This window comes from Equus przewalskii, chromosome 2 (genome assembly GCF_037783145.1).
Source record: "Equus przewalskii isolate Varuska chromosome 2, EquPr2, whole genome shotgun sequence".
In the NCBI taxonomy this organism is placed as follows: domain Eukaryota; kingdom Metazoa; phylum Chordata; class Mammalia; order Perissodactyla; family Equidae; genus Equus; species Equus przewalskii.
In genome coordinates, this window is record NC_091832.1 from 104,950,728 (window position 1) to 104,964,758 (window position 14,031).

General features: G+C 34.7%; 1 protein-coding gene across 6 annotated transcripts in view; it reads right to left on the reverse strand.

The window, feature by feature from the left end:
* AFG2A (AFG2 AAA ATPase homolog A) overlaps positions 1 to 14,031 on the reverse strand; it is a 309,664-nt gene that overhangs the window by 61,980 nt on the left and 233,653 nt on the right. For all 6 annotated transcript variants that reach the window (XR_011537212.1, XR_011537213.1, XR_011537215.1 and 3 more), the window contains exon 15: positions 5,831 to 5,995. Coding sequence is in view for 3 of the 6 variants with exons in the window: in XM_070609147.1 (XP_070465248.1) it covers positions 5,831 to 5,995 (165 nt within the window). In the remaining 3 variants the exon portion in view is untranslated. The remainder of the gene's footprint in view (positions 1 to 5,830; positions 5,996 to 14,031) is intronic.

Here is a 14,031-nt window from a genome sequence, read left to right on the forward strand (position 1 = left end):
AACAGTTTCAAAGACTCTTCTGCTGACTCAGAGGCATGAAGAGATCATGAAGAGTCTTTCAGGAGGAGTTGAAAGATCCAGTTTCTGGTCCTGGGTTTGTCACTTACTTGCTGTGGGATCTCAGACAAATCAATTATTTTTGCTTGGCTCTAGTTCTTTTGCTATAGCACTGTTTCCATAGAGTTAGGGTGCTCATAAAAATAATGTATACAAAAAGACATTTAAAACTAGAAAGTGCCACTTTAGTGAATGTTAAAACTGACATTTTTTTTGGTTGGCAAAATGACTTCGAATCCACACATAAATCTATCATTCATCCCACATTACCGTCCACTGATTGAGTGTGAGATAGTGGTTGCTTTGCTGGACTCCAAGAAGTATAAAACCTGGTTTCTGCTGTAGAGAATCTTACAGTTTGTTTGGGGAGATGAGGCAGCTGTTTACATTAAAATAACTACAAGGCAAAATATGGTAAAAACTAAACAAGTAAAACAGAAATCAGTGTAAAGGAGTTCAAAAGTTAGAACAGTCACGATGGTTTCACGACAACGCAGTGATTTCAGGAGGTTGTGTAAGTAAAGAGTATTTTGAAATTCTGAGTATAGATATAGAATTTTAGGCTAAATGCACAAGGAAGAATGGAGAGATAATAAGGACCTCAAACAAGAACAGTAGACTGGCTGGCTACAGCAGCATGTTTCCACAGGGCAGCTTCTGATTCGGTAGGACAGCAGGTCGCAGGCCGTCTACAGGAGGTTGCTAAGTGCTGTGGTGCCCTGCTTCACTTTCTAGACAGGAACACTGCTGCAGCTGCTCTCTAACTACACTACAACGAGTGTCTGAGACCAGGTCAAAAGGTGTCCTGTTCTGCTTTAGGATCTTTATCCCTATCTCAGATGTGTTTTTAGACTGGTCAGATAGGGAGTTAATCTATGCCAGATTCTAATAGTACATTGTTCTTGATTTTCAGTTTGGGGGAAATTGTCACAAGAGGCTTCATGTAGGAAGAGTACAGACATCCTAAGTGGCTATAATTGCTCCTTCTGTTTTCAGTGTGTGGGAGAAAAGAGAGAGGATGTCAGAAGGAACGTTAATCAGCAAGATAGAAAAGTAATTTAAGGCTCTCCCTTTATTGGCTCTAATAGCTCAAGTACAGTGAATGGAACCCTTCTCAAATTAATGAGGCACACTGGAAGGTGATTTTTTAATGTCAAGCTGGCATGAGGACCGTCAGCTATTATTAAACCCAGGAGAGCACAGACTATAAAACAGAACTCAGAGCAAGACACATCATTTTGGTAAAACAGAGATAGACTAAATTTCCATGAAGTTAAAGCTTTCTGAAAACTCAATGTGAAATGTATTTAACTCTAACAAATTGCTTTAAAAAGACTTTAGAGCTAGATTCATAAGATTACACTAAAAATCACCATATTAAGCAGATTTTTATATTTTGAATAAAAGGGTAAGAGGCAAACTCAATTACCATTTAGCCTTCAGATGAATTATCTGGTTATTGAGGCAATGCAAAACATATTACCATCTTGTAGCAACATGATTCAATACTTGAGTGGTAAATATAAATAGTAAACTAAGAGGGGGCAGGATGAGGGGAAGGAATGTTTATGTAACTCTTTATGTGTCAGACATTGTTTCTTGGTGCTTTTACATTTGTTATCTCATTTAACTCAGAACAGTTTCAGGGGCCGGCTCCGTGGCTGAGTTGTTAAGTTTGCGTGCTCCGCTGTGGCAGCCCAGGGTTCGGATCCTGGGCGCGGACATGGCACTGCTCGTCAGGCCACGTTGAGAAGGCATCCCACATCCCACAACCAGAAGGACATGCAACTAAGATATACAACTGTGTACAGCGGAGGTTTGGGGAGATAAAGCAGAAAAAAAAAAAAAGAACAATTTCAGTCATGTAGATATTCTACAAATGAGTAAAGTGAGGTTCAAAGAAGTTAAATAACTTGCTTAAAACCACCCTGAAAGAAAAGAGCTACAATTTTATTAAAAATCTACTCAATTGCGACATTAAAATTGCCTCTTTTGGAAACTGAATTCTCAAATCTTAACGTGAAATAAATGCTATGATCATCTACATTATTTATAAAATGTATATTGATACCTGGCTCTTAGATACATTATCAATTTCACTTAATGAGATAATGACTAAAAGGAGGATAACATCCAAATACAAATAAGCAGTCAACCCAAATTTTACAGATATTAGTTGTTGGCTTATGTCATCAAATTCCTACACAGAGAGGAAATTATGTATCTCATTCATCATCTCGGTTCCCAATCACATGGTACATGTGTAATGGGTCCAGTTATGGCTTTCATGTGCATATATTTGTGATTGTTGATTTCCTGTCAGTGGGTAAGATGAAAGTTTTCCTGAAGTAACTAGGATAATTTGATGAAAGACGAATAAATGAAGTGGAATTTGCTACAAATAACTTAAAAAACAAAAATCAAAGCAAAAGAAAACAATAGCTATAACCAAAAAAGACTTATTATTTCCTCCTGAACAGAATTCACATCTGCTTTTAAATGCCAACATGTTTTTCCATGAACTGGGAGCTACAGCCAAGAAGCCAAAGACAATGAGGTTCTGGCCACGGAGGAGTGGCAGGCAGCAGAGATGGCTGAAGGATGCTGCCTGCTTCAGCCACTCTTTAGAGGCTGCTCCCTAGTGAACACATTCCCCTTCCAGCTGGCGACAAACTTCCTCTTGGGACTCCTCTGAGGATAAAAAACATGGTTCATTTCTCTGTATACCTTCTCCAGAGAAGGAAAATGCAGTAACTCACAAGGTACAAGGAGCTATTTCAAACATGGTGCCTGTGGAAGCTTTTATGGAACAATGTTGACTGGGCAAAATAAAGCACCAGATGAAAAGAGAATATTTTTTACAAGTGACCCCCTGATCCCAGTCTTTTAATGAACACCATCATCTCCATTCCAATCATTCTCTACAACTTTTTAATTAAAAACAAAATCAAAAAATACTCACTACAGTTAAACATTTTATGGTTCTAAAAAACAGAGTGCCAGCAATTTCCTCATCTTTGGCTCACCTGGCCAAATTCTTGTTCATATAGCTAATAGTGTACAGTTAAATAAAATTAATTTTATGTAACATTGAATATACCACTCTCCTGTGAAGACAATTAATTATCAGTATTTTCATTTTTATACCGAAAGTGGCCACAGAGACACTCCAACTCTGAAAAAGTGGCAGTGTCTGTAGCAGGAAGCATTGCTACATGAGGGTTCCTCTTATGAGAAATGAGAATGGGAAGTCTATTTGTCCTAAATATAATTTTTAAAAATCTTTTTTCCTTTTTTTCCAGTTTATTAAGTATTTGTTAAATATGTACTATGTGGTAGGTTCTGTACTGAAGGATATGACCTCAGCCTGGGGAAGAAATAAATTAGTTACATCAGTGGTAAGGTACTGAGTCTGTGGGAGTCAGGTGACTAAAGTTCTAGCTTTGAATTTGTTTCACTATTTAAAAAATCAAAACTAACTTTGGCTTTCAAACATTGCAGTGCCATTTTTATTCTGATGGAAAGAGGGGGAAAAAAGATGAGATCTTAGATTTTATGTGAAGCTAAATTTTATCTGTCTTAAATTCCCTATTTATTAATTTTAAGACTTCAAAAAGAATGATAGTTCTTCTCAAACAATAGGGCACCTGAGTGAATTGCCTAAATATTCAGAAGAAAATCCCCCCAAAACAAAAAATGCGGCACAAACCTGTCTTGTCCAAATTGAAAACCCTAAAACTACTAAAATATAGTTCTGGAATAAATGTCTATGAAGGTATAATAATATATGGTTATAATTAGGACCACAGGGGGATACCTTTCCCCTACTCCAGCATTATGGGAGATAAAAATGTAATTTGAGGAGGGAAAGAATTTTCTGCTACTTTTCCTGTGACTATTTTTAGAAGATCTGATATAAAATTAATCAGACATGAAGGTGCTTATATTTTAGACTGACTAAGACATGTACTACAAAGAACTAGCAAGCTGGTACAATAACTCTGGCACCAAATGAGTTTTTCCCTTTCAGGCAGACAGAAGCTTACTGGCTTTGATTTTTGTTTTGCACTTCTATGTTACCACCATGAATTACTTCCAAGTGAGAAAGACACACTTATACTTGCTAACTGCTCTTCCACTTCACTCAGCTCAAGTGAAAGATTTATGGTTTCTTTTCCTTGCTGTTTCCTATAAACGACATATCATACACATGATGCCAGCCCTTGGTCTCACATCAAAAACCGAATTCTAGAAATGCTGGAGCAGTCAGTTAACAGTAACTATATGTTCATTTTAACTTAATAGATGGTCATGCCAAAGAGATACTCATAAAGATTACTGTTTCAGACAGGACTTGAAGGTGAACACGCTTAATTGCTTCTCAAGGTACTTTCTACTTGGCTTGCCCCACCCTCAGTGGAATTTAAAAAACTAAAGGGGGAAAATCAAATACACATAGTTCATGGCTGAGAAAAAACAATGGGATAGATTTGGGATTTATTTTGGTTGTTATTAGCTATGACAGCATGATATACTAAGTCCAATTCCACATGTAAATTCATCTATAGTACATGTTAATCTCTCCGGTTTTTACAGAAGACAGATAAAAACAATAGGAAGCAAAACAGAATGTGGAATCCCAGTCTGCTGGATAGTTCAGAAGAATGAAAAGAATCTACAACTTGTTACTTTAAAAAGTATTAATTTCCCAGTACAAATCCCTATCAATGGTATTCAGAAGATATTTTTGTGTTGAGGAATATATTCCATATTTTTCTTAAGAAATGCATGTAGAAAAGCTACAAAATTATTACAATGGAATTTTATTTTGTAAATAAAAACAGCCTAAGTAAAGAGTTGCTAAGGACAGAAAAAATGTTTATTTGCCAAACTTAAAATTGTTATATTTTCACAGAGGTCTTGCTGTTCTTATTGAGAGTATATTTTCACAGTTCAGGGCAGACTGTCTCTTTTACAGTTTTTATGAGAGAATCTTTGTTAATACACAAGCAGGTTGAGATAATTTTCCAGAATGATAAAACATGATAATGCCAAGTCTTTTGTACTGCAGAGTGCTTTCATGATATCCTAATTCCCCCACCCCCTTTTTTGTTGGTGAGGAAGAGTGGCCCTGACCTAACATCTGTTGCCAAGCTTCCTCTTTTTTGCTTGAGGAAGATTGTTACTGAGCTAACATCTCTGACAATCTTCTTCTATTTTGTATGTGCAACGCTGTCACAGCACGGCCTGATGAGCAGTGTGTAGGTCTGCGCCCAAGATCTGAACTTATGAATCCCAGGCAACTGAAGCAGAGTGTGCAAACTTAACTACTATGCCACTGGGCCAGCCCCCCTAATTTCATTTTTATGATTTCTATAAGAAAAAGTAGGGAAAGTAATATATCATTTTCATTTGATAGGTCAAGAAATCAAAGTCAGAGAAGTGTGTGACTGGTTGGAAGTTGCTGTATCAAGAAGCCCAACAGAAGAATCTTCTACTTCTAGTTCAGTGTTCTCTCCACTGTATTATGCTACTTCTTTCAAGAATACATTTTGAGAAATAACAGGAGCCAGGTAAAAGCAATTGAGATATAACAGAGGCCAGGTAAAATGCAATTTAATTTAGTGATTACCTGTTACGTAATGCATTTCCTGTTTTAAGATTTCTTAATATATAGTTATTTAAGACAGTTGGCATCAAGCAGTCTTTTTTGCTAATAACCCCAAGCCACCACTTTGCCCCCATCAAGGTATTTTGAGGGAAACTATCTTACCTCTGCTCCTGAATATGAATCTGTTTGGAGGATGAGTTCATCCAGATCAACCTCATTACTGATTGGCATAGCGTGAAACTGCAGGTTAAATATTTCCTTTCTTGTTGCTGCATTTGGTAAAGGCACGTAGATGATTCTATCAATTCTTCCAGGCCGCATCAAAGCCTATAAAGAAGATGGGGTAATGTGATTCACCGAACTCAGAATTGACATTCCACATGAAAGGTATCCAAAGAAAGGGGATGTCCAAAATCTCATGAATAACCCACTATTAATTAGTAATTAACACAAGTACTAGAGATTCTATACTCTATTTCGAAGATTCAAACAAACAATTTCAGATTACTTTTGAAAACAGCAAAGCAATATTTCTGAGAGGTTTTCTGTTCCTCAGCTAACCGTCAGGTCAGTAAAAGATGACTATTTTTTTTTTAGGGAAAGGCGTATATGACTTGCGTTCATCCTATCAAAAGAGATATTTTTGTAACTTCCTGTAATAACTCCTAAGACATGGATTAAGCTGTTTTAGAGAGCCCTCAAAATAGCACAACTCTGGTAAAAGAATACTTCTAGGGCTGAATGTAGTCAAACGAACTTCCCTAACATTTTATTGGAGGCTAATGCCTAAATTATCTTAGAGCTAATGAATTCATCTAATCAGAAAAAATTATTGAGCACGCATGATATACCAGACATTGTTCTTCATACTAGGAAATACCATGAATAAGATACACATATAAAATTGACTGTGCTGATGGTTACACGTGTCTGTGAATATAATAAAAACCATTAAATTATATATTTTAAGTGGGTGAATTCTACAGTATGTGAATTATAACTCAATAAAGCTATTAAAAGAGATATGGGTCTAAAACATGTGTGCATGTGTCTATTGAAGGGATGGGGCAGCCTTTAGTTGAGCTAGTGAGAGAAAGTCTCTCTGAGGAGGTAACTTACACAGATGCCCAAAAGAGTCAGTCATATGAACATCTGGGGGAAGAGCATTCAAGCTAAAGGGAACATCAAGTGCAAAAGTAGGGATGACTGGTATGTTCCAGAGAAAGAAAAAAACCCAATGGTAGAAAGAGTGAATAAAGGGAAAACAGGTAGGAAATGAGGTCAGAGAGAGAGCAGATTATAAGGCCTTAAACGCCATGGTTAAGAGTCTGGATTGCATTCTACTTGTAATGGGAAGCCAATGAAGGTTTTAAAACGGAAGGTGAAATGGTAAGATTTACACAGAAAGATCACTCTTGTGAGACAACACCAAAAGGTCTAAAATATGTGCAATTAGAGTCCCAGAAGGAAAGGAAAGAGAAGGTAGGACAGAAAAAACATTTGAAGGAAAAAAGAGCCAAAAATTTCCCCAAATTGGTAAACAAACAAATTTATACAATCAAGAATCAGTGAATCTCAAACAAAATAAATACAAAGAAAATCACTCCTGGATACATCATAGTCAAACTGCTGAAAACCAAAGATAAAGAAAATCTTGGGGCCAGCCCCATGGCCGAGTGGTTAAGTTCATGTGCTCCACTTCGGCGGCCCGGGGTTTGCCAGTTCAGATCCTGGGCACAGACCTACGCATATTAAGCCATGCTCTGGCAGCATCCCACAGAGAAGAACTGGAATGACCTACAAGTATGTACTGGGGCTTTGGGTGGAAAAAAAAAAGAAAAGAGGATGACTGGTAACAGATGTTAGTTCAGGGCCAATCTTCCTCACACACACATAAAAATAAATTAAAAAAAAATTAAAATTAAAATTAAAAAACCCCCAAGATCTCCGGGCTCAAAATTCAGGGCTCTGAGGAAAAAAAAGAAATTCTTGAAAGCTGCCAGATTGAATACAGGGAACAATGATTTGAATCAGCAATGACTCTTAACCAAAACAATGGAGGGCAAGAACAGCAGAACAATAGCTTTAAAGTGCTGAAAGAATAAAAATGTCATCCTAGAATTCTATTCCCAGTGAAAATATCCTTCACCATAAAGGAAAAATAAAGTCATTTTCAGATCAAATAAAACCAAAACAATTTGTTACCAGCAGATCTGTACTATAGAAAATGTTAAAGAAAGTCCTCCAGGTTGAAAGAAAACGACATGAGATGGCAAATTGAATCTTCAAGAAAAAATGAATAGCATTGGAACTAAAACATCGCAAAAACCTAGACTCCTTCTATCTCCAAAAATTATTCTTTTTGCTGGTATAATCAGAAATGGCATTTCTGGGAGATTTAAGAGACACTCATTTATAAACAGTGAAAAACAGCACATTTCTACACGTGCACTTTTTTGTGTGTGTGTGAGGAAGACTGTCCCTGAGTTAACATTTGTTGCCAATCTTCCTCTTTTTGCTTGAGAAAGATTGTCGATGAGCTAACATCTATGCCAATCTTCCTCTATTTTATATGGAATGCCACTGCAGCATGGCTTCATGAGAGGTACTAGGTCCGGGCCCAGGATCCAAACCTGTGAACCCCAAGCCACGTTCTTAACTATGTCACCAGGTTGGCCCCTACATGTACACTTTTGAAAATGAAGTATCCAGAAAGAAACGATGATAGACGTAAATACAGAAGCTAAGGAAGACAAGAACTCAGAGATAAACATCTTTTAATTAAAAAAACAAAATCCTGAAAATGTAGCTGGGATCATATGTAAAACATTACAGAAAATAAAAACATTGAAACCTTATATGGTTGCTCTGTGGGAATTAGTTATTAGGGAACTGACTAACCCTTCCCCCTCAAAAAATGATATTCTGTGAGAAATAAACTGTGAATAATAAACTGTCCTCTGTCTCTGAACCAGAAGTCTCATGTCTTTTGCCAGCCTGCATGAAATTGTGGCAGGCTAACTTGTTAGCTTTCAAATAGGGTAAAGTCTAAAAACCTTCATAGTTCTTGACATCCTACTAATAAAGCCTCAAAATATATAAAGCAAAAATTGATAGGATTAAAGAGATAAATATATAATTTCACAATCATAACATGAGATTTGAACACTCTTAGCAATTGACGGAACAACTAGAAAACAAATCAGTAACGACAGAGAGGATCTGAACAAGACTATCAGTCACCTTGAACTAACTGCTATTTATTTATACACCACTATAACCAACAACTGCAAAATACATATTCTTTTCAAACATACTTGTTATATTCACCAAGATAAGCCATACGATGAGCCATAAAACAAGACTCAACAAATTCAAAAGAATTGAAATCATATAGAATAGTGCTCTAAAAGAAAAGTTAGAAATGAATAAGAATGAGACATAGAGGAAAATCCCAAACACATGGAAATTAAACAACACACTTCGAAATAAACCATAGGTCAAAGAAGAGATCACAAAGGAAATCAGAAAATGTTTCAAATTGAATAATAATGAGAATCTAACATACCAAGATTTGTGGAACGTAGCTGAAGCAGTGCTTAGAGGCAAATTTATAACTTTAAATGTTTATAGTAGGAAAGAAGTCTAAAGTCAATGACCAAAATTTTAAGAGTAAGTACAAGGAAGAAAATAATGAAGATGAGAGCAAATCATTAAAATGGGGAAAAAAAAAATAGAGAAAATTAACAAATTCAAAGGCGGTTCTCCGGAAAGGTCTTTAAAAATTGATTAAATTCTAGATAGAATGAACAAGGATAAAAGAAAGAACAAATCACCAACATCAGAAATGAAAGTGGGGTTATTACTACAGATCCTAAAGATAGCAAAAGGATAACAAGAGAATATTATGAACAACTTTAAGACAATAAAAAAGTTCCTTGAAAAATCCAGTTATTCAAAATGGACACAAAATAAAACAGAAAATTAGAACAGCCCTATATTTTTAAAAATGGAATTGAATTTGTTAAAAATTTGAATCCATTATGACCAACCTTCCCAAGAAAACTTTAGATCCAAATGGTTTCACTTCTGAATTCTACCGAAGAAAAAAATAACATCAAAATTATATAACCATTTCAGAATATAGAGAAAGGAACACTTCTCAACTTGTTTTATAAGGCCATCATAATACTAACTCCAAAACCGACAAAGACATTACAAAAAATGAAACTTACAGATTAATGAACATCATATTCAAAATCCTTAAAAATATTAGCAAATAGAATCTAAAATATATAAAATGGATAAATCATCATAACTAAGCAAGAGTTATCCAGGAATGCACTGTTAGTTTAACACTCAAAATCCAATTAAGTATAATTCACCATGTTAACAGATTAAAGGAAAAAATCCATATGATTATTTTAATATATGCAGAAAAAAGCATATGACAAAATTCAAGATCTACTCATAATTAAAAAAACTGTTAGCCAACTAGGAATAGAATGAAACTTCTTCAATATAACCAATGATATCTACAAAATCTTTATAGCTAACATCATAATTAATGTCAAAATATTGAATGCTTTCTACTGAAGATCAAGAACAAGGTAAAAACTAAATTTCTCCAAGTAAAAACTTCTACTGAACATTATAATAGAAGTACTAGCCTTTGCAGTAAGGCAAAACTTGGGGGCGGGGCAGTGGGGAGGAAGTATGGAACTTGGAAGAGGCAAAAGTAAGGAAAACTATACTCATTTGCAGATGACATGATTGTTTATGTACAAATCCCAGGGAATATACAAAAACAACTACTAGCAAGATTAAAGGATACAAGTTTAATATAAAAAATTGTATTTTTATTTATTAAGCAGCAAACTAATAGAAAATATTCTAAAAATCCATTTTACAGGAATATATAAAAAACGTAAAACACAGGAATAAAAATAACAAAAGAATGCTTTACTGACAACTTCAGAACACTGTTAAGACAAATTAAAGAAGACCCAGATTGGAAGACTCAATATCATTAAGATATTCATTCTTTCCAAATTTATCTATAGACTCAATGCAATTCCAATGAAAATTTCATAAGGACTTTTATATGGAAATGCAAATGACTGAGAATAGTGAAAGCAAGTTAAAAAAATAACCAAGTTGAAGGACTTACACTATCTGACTTCACAACTTACAATGCTAAAGGAATAAGACAGTGTGATAAGGTCTAGAAGATGGAAATATATATTAATAGAACAGAATAAGGGGTCCATATTGATACTTATTTTTAAGCCATTCAATGAGGGAAGGAAACTATTTTAAGAAATGATGCTACAATAACTAGATACTCCTATTTAAAAAATAAACATTGACCCTTACCTCACACAATTCTCAAAAATTAACCTGAGATGGGTCATAAACCTCAATATAGGAACTAAAACTGTAAACTTTTAGAAGTACAAAAGAAAAAAATTGATAAATTGGTCCTTATAAAAATAAAAACATTTTTCTCTTCTAAAGATACATCTAAGAAAATGAAAAAGCAAGGCACAGACTAGAAAAAAATATTCACAGTAGGCATATCTGACAAAGAACTTGTATCCAAAATACATAAAAAACCCTTAAAATCCAGTAAGAAAATAAACAACCTGGTAGAAAATAGGCAAGAAATTTGAACAGATCCAGGCAAAGCAAGCTATATGGTTGGCAGGTGAGCAAACGAAAAGATGTTCAACATCATTAGTCATCAGATCAATGCAAATTTAAACCACAAGGAGATATCCTTACATTCTGATACGAATGACTAAAATTAAAGACAGTGACAATAGTAAAGATTGAACAAGTATATGGAGCAACTAGAACTTATACTGTTAATGGGAACATGAAACAGTATACCCACTTTAGAAAACTGGCAGTTTCTTAAAAAGTTTAACATTCTCCACCATAATAATCCAGCCATTCTACTCCTAGGTATTTACCCAAGCAGAACAAAAACATATATCTATACAGACTTCTACATAGATGTTCATAGTAGCTTTACTCACAATAGCCTCAAACTGTAAAAGATGCAGATGTCTACCAATTCATGAATGGATAAACAAAATATGTATCTACATATAATAGAATACTACATGGCAATAAAAAGGAATAAACTACTGATACACTCAACAACATGAAGGAGCCTCAAAATCATTGTGCTGAGTCAAAGAAATCAGACATAAAAGAGTACAGGGGCTGGCCTGGTGGTGTAGCGGTTAAGTTTACACACTGTGTTTCGGCAGCCCAGAGTTCGTGGGTTCAGATCCTGGATGTGGACCTAGACACTGCTTGTCAAGCCATGCTGTGGTGGTGAGCCACACACAAAACAGAGGAAGATTGGCACAGATGTTAGCTCAGCAGCAATCTTCCTCAAGCAAAAAGAGGAAGATTGGCAATGGATGTTAGCTTAGGGCCACTCTTCCTCAACAACAACAACAACAAAAGAGTACATACTATATAATTCCATGCATATAAAATATTAGAAAACTCTAATCTAATCTATAATAACAAAAAGTAGACCAATGGTTGTTTGGGGCCTGGGGCAGAGGAAAAGCTGGATTGCCAAAGAGCAAAAGGAACCTTTAGGGTTTGACTGAAATGTTCTATACCTTGATTGCAGAGGTGGTTTCACAGGTTTACATATATGTTTAAATTAACTTTAAATTGATGCAGTTTATTGTATGTAAATTTTAACTAAATAAAGCTGATTTTAAAAAGTACTAATTTGCAATTGTTAGGTTCTTAGTATTTACAAATCAGCAAACTTAAGGACATTAGAGGTGTTTTCAGATCTTCTCTATCTGGAAAGATGATCTTTGACTAAGCAGTTTGGGAAGAGTCACATAGGAAGTGGTCAATAAGAGAAAGAATACTTATTTAATGAGCTGTAACAGATCAAATTCTATCTTTTGGAGATAAATACAGGTGACAGATATCACAACCATTTTAATCCCATACTCAACTCTCTCTCTTTTTAAAAAATTTACCTTACAGTTCCAAATAGACTGTTAAAACTCATGGGGTCAATACCATCATATCTCATACCACTGCTTCACAAAATACTGTAGTAAAAGTTAGCAGATGTTAATGGAAAAAAGGTTTTCTTGGTAAATAAGTTTGGGAAACATTGGGTAGGAACAAAATTAAACAGGTTTCTATACACAGGAATTTCTGAAGCCTATACCAATGAATATTAAAAATCTCCAATAGAGAGCTGCAATAGTATATAGAAATTTGATTCCAAATTCCCTAATTCTAATCATAGAACATCTCAAAAGCTAATATTATAGTTCCACTTTGGAAAAAGCTGTTGTATACTTTTTATACGTCACAATACCTAGAACATGGTGAGTATTTTACCAAGTATCCATTAATTCCTAAGTTACATAAAATTAGCAAGCAAAAAGTCAATTAACAAATATACAGTAAATATATTGCCTTTGTTTAAAAATGAATGCTTTAATTATTTGCAGACTCTTCTCCTCACCTAACATTAGTTCATTAAGGTAGAAATGATGCATGATCAGCTTCCTTTAAATGTACTTTATCATATAATTCAAAACCGCATTTCAATCATAGAGATCACTTCTCCCCTAACTAAAACAAATATGGGATTCAGGCAATTAGGGTGATACTATTAAATATATATTTTCAAATAATTAAAAACTGTATCTAAGATGATTAACATTAATATTTATACAGCCCTTACAAATCCATAAAATAATTTTTACATACTGTATTTCATTTAATATTACTCCAATTCCTGTAAATTCGATATTGTTATACCCCACTAAGAAAAAAGAAAATGAGGCCCAATATCACACAATAAATGACAGAAACTGTGCTGAAATCAGGGGATCTCTGAATATAGAATCAGTCCTTTTTTATTTTACTAGCCTACCAATACAATACTCAGTATCAATGGACATACGAAAAAAAATTCTTGTTCTAAAATATGACATAGGTAACAAAATAAATTTAAATAATTCTCTCACCAAAAAAATTATCATACATCTACTATGTACCAGGATTTGTTTTAGTTGCTGAGGGTACAGCTGTGAATAGATTGGTTATTTTTTTAAAGTTGAAGTTCTCCTTTTCACCCTTCTGGGAAAACTCATTCTAGGCTATTTTAAAATTTCCTTTCTAATAGTTGAAAGAACAACACAGCAAAGGATATAGAGCATAGACGTCATCTAAGTCATTGGAACAACACTCAGCATGCATCTGTGCTTTTTAAATTTTTTTTCTAAGTTGTAGTTGTCCCCAGGCAGTGCAGGTTGAGTACACTTCAATGATCATAACACTGTCTGGGCCAACAGCCAGCG